The sequence below is a fragment of the Rhinopithecus bieti genome, unplaced genomic scaffold, assembly GCF_001698545.2.
Source record: "Rhinopithecus bieti isolate Rb0 unplaced genomic scaffold, ASM169854v2 scaffold_51734, whole genome shotgun sequence".
Classification (NCBI taxonomy): domain Eukaryota; kingdom Metazoa; phylum Chordata; class Mammalia; order Primates; family Cercopithecidae; genus Rhinopithecus; species Rhinopithecus bieti.
The window spans coordinates 480,160-485,457 of record NW_016820683.1 but is presented as its reverse complement, the minus strand read 5'-3'; the positions used below and the strand labels follow the sequence as shown (position 1 = coordinate 485,457).

The 5,298-nt window shown below is 53.7% G+C and overlaps 1 protein-coding gene across 1 annotated transcript in view; it reads right to left on the bottom strand.

Moving 5' to 3' along the window:
* Positions 1 to 3,590: 3,590 nt before the first annotated feature.
* Positions 3,591 to 5,298, bottom strand: part of ATF4 (activating transcription factor 4) — a 2,851-nt gene continuing 1,143 nt past the window's right edge. The window contains exons 2-3 of the mRNA XM_017859844.1: positions 4,610 to 4,927; positions 3,591 to 4,508 (exon numbers count right to left, since the gene is read on the bottom strand). Coding sequence (XP_017715333.1) covers positions 3,679 to 4,508; positions 4,610 to 4,835 — 1,056 coding nt within the window. The 5' untranslated portion in view covers positions 4,836 to 4,927 and the 3' untranslated portion in view covers positions 3,591 to 3,678. The remainder of the gene's footprint in view (positions 4,509 to 4,609; positions 4,928 to 5,298) is intronic.

Genomic DNA, 5,298 nt, shown 5'->3' with positions numbered 1-5,298 from the left:
GTCTCGCTCTGCCGCCCAGGCTGGAGTGCAGTGGCGCAATCTCGGCTCACTACAAGCTCCGCCTCCCGGGTTCACGCCATTCTCCTGCCTCAGCCTTCCTGAGTAGCTGGGACTACAGGCGCCCGCCACTACGCCCGGCTAATTTTTTTTTTTTTTGTATTTTTAGTAGAGACGGGGTTTCACTGTGTTAGCCAGGATGGTCTCAATCTCCTGACCTCGTGATCCGCCCGCCTCGGCCTCCCAAAGCCAGGAACTTTTTATTTCTACCTGGCCTCTTTGAAATAAAATCATGCTCTTCCCCTGGTTTTCCCGATCTCAGGAAATGGGCCCTCCATCCTTTCTCTTGCTTGGGGGGATCCCCTCTCTTCACACTCACATCCTGGCTGCCTCTCCTTGCTGATCCCAGCCCAGTCCCTGCTGAGCTGAGCCCTGTGACTCCCTGAGCACCCATCTTAAGAAGCATGCCCAGCATGTCCATGCCTGACCCAGCTGCTGTGTTACATCTGAATGTGACACGTCACATTTTTTTCTTTTTAGGGTCCATCTGTCTCCTTTACCAGAAGCAAAGCTCCATGAGGGCAGGGATGTTCACCTGGCTCACTGCTGTAGCCAGCACCCAAACAGTGTAGTGCAGAGTGGGCACCCACTCAGGACTAGTTGTACAAAAGATGAAGGTGGTTCTCTGCTCTCCACAACCTACAGCCTTGTCCTAGACACAAAGCAGGAGAAAATGCTGAGAGTTGTCCGCTCCTGCCTGTGAGGTCCCTTCCTATCCCCCAGCCCCCGGCCCCTGGTAACTGGGTAAAGCCCAGCTCCACCTCTGAGCTGGTCACGTAGGCTGGGCTGGCCAAGGCCTGGCAGGGACCATAAGTTGCCACAGGCAGGGTGGTGGCTGGACATCAGTCTCACCTCCGCCCCTTCCTCCCATACCCCTTATTGCGCTGGGCTCTCCGGAACAGACATCTGCCTAGCCAAATCCAGCTGGTTTGTCCAGGTCACTATCACTGCCTATACCAACTGCCCATGGGCCAGTGTCCACCCCCACCCAGACTTCCCAAGGGGGTGCCTAAGTCTGGGTCTCAGCTGCATCAGTAAGACGGGTGCAGTCATAAGACCCTCCTCACAGCCTCAGGAGGACTCTGAGCTCATCACTGGAAGGCACCTAGAGCATCAGAGCTCTTTGAACATTTTCGCCGCAGTCATTTTTGCTATTTCCCAGGCACTGCTCTAGTCCTGGAAGTACCGGAATGAACAAGGTAGCAAAATACCTGCTGCCATAGAGTGACCTTATATTGTAGTTAGGGAATGGAGAACAGAAAGTGAATCTGTATACAGATAAACTCAATGGAGAAAAAAGTTACAAAAAAAATGGCAAGTGCGAGGCTCTGAGGCAGGACCAAGCTTGGCAGACAGACGGAAAAAGGCCAGGAGCACAGTGAGTGGAGGAGGTGAGGTCAAGGAGAAGGGCAAAGCCACTGTGACCTGAGCTGGTGCCTTCTGGGTGTGGGAGGCCTTAGCTACAGGGGCCTGGGAAGGGCACAGCCCCAGCATCCTGGGTCCACACCACTAGCCTGCACTGCCCTTCTTGGTGCCTCAGTTTCTCATCTGCCAAATAAGGGCCGACCCCCACTGGCACTAGATGACTCTGATGCTGTTGGCCACACCCTAATGCCTATTTAGTACCTGGATGTGGATGGAGGCCCATGGCCTTTGGAGAATTCTAGAATCTCAGCAGAAAAGACCTCAAAGAGCACCAGGTCCAAGACCTATGTGTGATGCCCACTTCCAGTGGTGCCTCGGGCAACTGCTCCACAAGCAGTTGCATGCATTCCATCAACAGCTGGCTCTCAGGTGACCGTCTATACTGGGCACCGGAAAGGTCATGTGGGCCCCACCATGCAGGTCATTACAGGCCATTTGTTTCCAGCTCAAGAGGCAAAATGAAGAGCGCAGACTAGGTTCAAATTCCAGCTCTACCTCTTTGCTCAAAATCCTCCTGGGTGAGCTGGGCGTGGTGGGTTACGCCTGTAATCCCAGCACTTTAAGAGGCTGAGACGGGCAGATCACCTGAAGTCAGGAGTTCAAGACCAGCCTGGCCAACATGACAAAGCCCCATCCCCACTAAAAATACAAAAATTAGCTGGCCATGGTGGCGGTCGTCTGTAATGCCAGCTACTCGGGAGGTTGAGGCAGGAGAATCGCTTGAAACTGGGAGGCAGAGATTGCAGTGAGCCAAGATTGCACCACTGCACTCCAGCCTGGGTAATAGGCTCCATCTCTTAAAAAAAAAAAAAAAAAAAAAAAAAAACCAGGCGCAGTGGCTCATGCTTGTAATCCCAGCACTTTGGGGAGGCCAAGGTGGGTGGATCAGGAGGTCAGGAGTTCGAGACTAGCCTGGCCAACATGGTGAAACCCTGTCTCTACTAAAAATACAAAAATTAAAATTAGCTGGGCATGGTAGCGAGAACCTGTAATCCCAGCTACTCGGGAGGCTGAGGCATGAGAATCGTTTGAATCCGGGAGGTGGAGGTTGTGGTGAGCCGAGATCGCACCATTGCACTGTAGCCTGGGCAACAGGGAGAGACCCTGTCTCAAAAAAAAAAAAAAAAAAAAAAATCCTCCTGGGTGTGGCATCTGCCTCCTGGGTGTGCTGCCGGGACTGAGTGAAACACACGTGCTGTGCTGTTACATGGCAGTGCCTGGGTGCACTCACCCTCACTCTTCCAGCCATTCCCCGGGCACACCCAGTGTACACCACCTTCCACAGAAGGAAAACTGATCCTGAAGGACACAAGAGGAAGGACAGACCTACCCAGGATACGCTGATCCTTGCATTCAAGCACTCATCCGCAACACAAAAGACATCGCCTGCCTGGAAAGGCAGCGAAGTCGCCCCGCCAGGAAGTCCGAAGCTGCGGTGAGGAGGCGTGGTTTCTGAGCGCTGATCCATCCTAGCATGACGCCAGGCCTTCTAGTTTAGGTAGCAACAGGAACAACAGCCTTCACAGGAACTGTCGCCTTTGTGCCCAGCTCTAGCCAGAACCTGTGCAGGATGTCATCCTTCCACCCCATAAGGAAAAACGGAGGCCAACCCTGAGCTCCTGTCCGGCTTCAGCATCAATTGCCAAAAGAGCCATTTTCTTCAGAAAGACGTTTCTGCAGAACTTTTCAGCTAACAAGTGAAACCTAATCTTGTGTACTTATCTCAAGGACTGTGCAACCTTATCCAGGGTTTCAGGCGACAGCTGTTGGCATGAAGCCCTCTTGAATAAATATGTGGAGGCCCAGGCTGTCCCTCCCTCTGAACCTCCCAGAGATCTTCAGCCTCCTCCCTACACAACCAACGAACTGAGCTCCGAGTAAACGACCCAACTTGCTACAGCTTGCCAACTATCCGGCTCTATGGCCCCATGAAAGTCATCAGGCATCGTGGCTTAGACCTAGCAGGGCGAGCAGATCCCACTCTGGGCACCCATCTTGAGTCCTGGACTGCCCTCCTCCCCAGATCTCACAAGTAATGTTACGACCAGTTTGGGATGGGTGGGTGGCGCCTCACTCGCTTACTTTGCCCGAAAAGGAATTCACACAAGTACTTTCCTTACAAAATAATTTATTCCAACACACAGCAACAGCAGAGACTCTATGTACAAGCACATTGACGCTCCTGACTACCCTCAACTAGGGGACCCTTTTCTTCCCCCTTGCCTTGCGGACCTCTTCTATCAAATCTTTCAGGTACTGGATCTCCTTGGCTAGGGAATCCGCCCTCTCTTTCAGAGCCTCATTCTTCTTTTCCAGCTCTTTGCACTCGCCAGTGAGAGCCTCCTGCTCCGCCCTCTTCTTCTGGCGGTACCTAGTGGCTGCTGTCTTGTTTTGCTCCATTTTTTTCAGCTTCTTATCCAGTTTCTCACCCTTTACTTTTGTTTCTACCATCTTCTCTCCAGGAGGGTCGTAAGGTTTGGGGCGGGCAGAACCACACAGAACACCTGGAGATGGGAGGCTCCTATTTGGAGAGCCCCTGGTAGAGGGGCTATGCTGAGGAGAGCCCAGATAGGACTCTGGGCTCATACAGATGCCACTATCATTATCTGAGGGGGTGTCTTCCTCCTTTATGCACTGAGGGATCATGGCAACATAAGCAGTGGAGTCTGGCTTCCTATCTCCTTCAGTGATATCCACTTCACTGCCCAGCTCTAAACTAAAGGAATGATCTGGAGTGGAGGACAGGACCCCTGGGGAAAGGGAAAGAGGTTGCAAGAAGGTGAAGGGGGCAACCTGGTCGGGTTTTGTTAAACTTTCTGGGAGATGGCCAATTGGGTTCACTGTCTGGGGGGGCTCCTTGTTAGTCTCCTGGACTAGGGGGGCAAAGAGATCACACGTGTCATCCAATGTGGTCAAAAGGTCATCTGGCATGGTTTCCAGGTCATCTATACCCAACAGGGCATCAAAGTCGAACTCCTTCAAATCCATTTTCTCCAACATCCAATCTGTCCCGGAGAAGGCATCCTCTGCAAAAGATTTGAATGATAGGGCCAAGTGAGTCAGATACAAAGGTAGCAGGCGCCTAACCCTAGATCCCACCCAGACGATGAGGTGGTGGCCCACTCACCCTTGCCGTTGTTAGAGGGACTGACCAACCCCTCCACAGCCAGCCATTCGGAGGAGCCCGCCTTAGCCTTGTCGCTGGAGAACCCATGAGGTTTGAAGTGCTTGGCCACCTCCAGGTAGTCATCTAAGAGACCTAGGCTTTCTTCAGCCCCCAAACCCGACTGGTCGAAGGGGGACATCAAGTCCCCCACCAACACCTCGCTGCTCAGGAAGCTCATTTCGGTCATGTTGCGGTGCTTTGCTGGAATCGAGGAATGTGCTTAATTCGAAGATGTCTTTGTCGGTTACAGCAACGCTGCTGCTGAATGCCGTGAGAAGCCTGAATGGGAATCAGAAACCAACTCCCATTAGAGGTTAGCTGGTCTGAGAATCTCATCTTTCCACTTACGAGGCGGGACTTCTCTAGAACAGCCATCTAGAGAGTCGGCAACGGGGCAGTTGTATCCGCCCCTCCCTGCTGCGGCTCAGGTTCCACAAAATGGACGCTCACGGAGACCAGGCGATTCTTCCACCGGCCACCAAGAGGAAGGCGCTCCGTCCCCGCGTCCAAATACGGCCAGGGCGGCCGCGCCCCGCCCACCGCCCGCCCTTGACTCACGCCCGCGCCACCGCCCTGCCGCCGCCATCTTGGTTCCTGCCACGTTTCGCGGGGGGGGGGGGGGGGGGGGGGGGCGCCCGCGGCGGGCACGG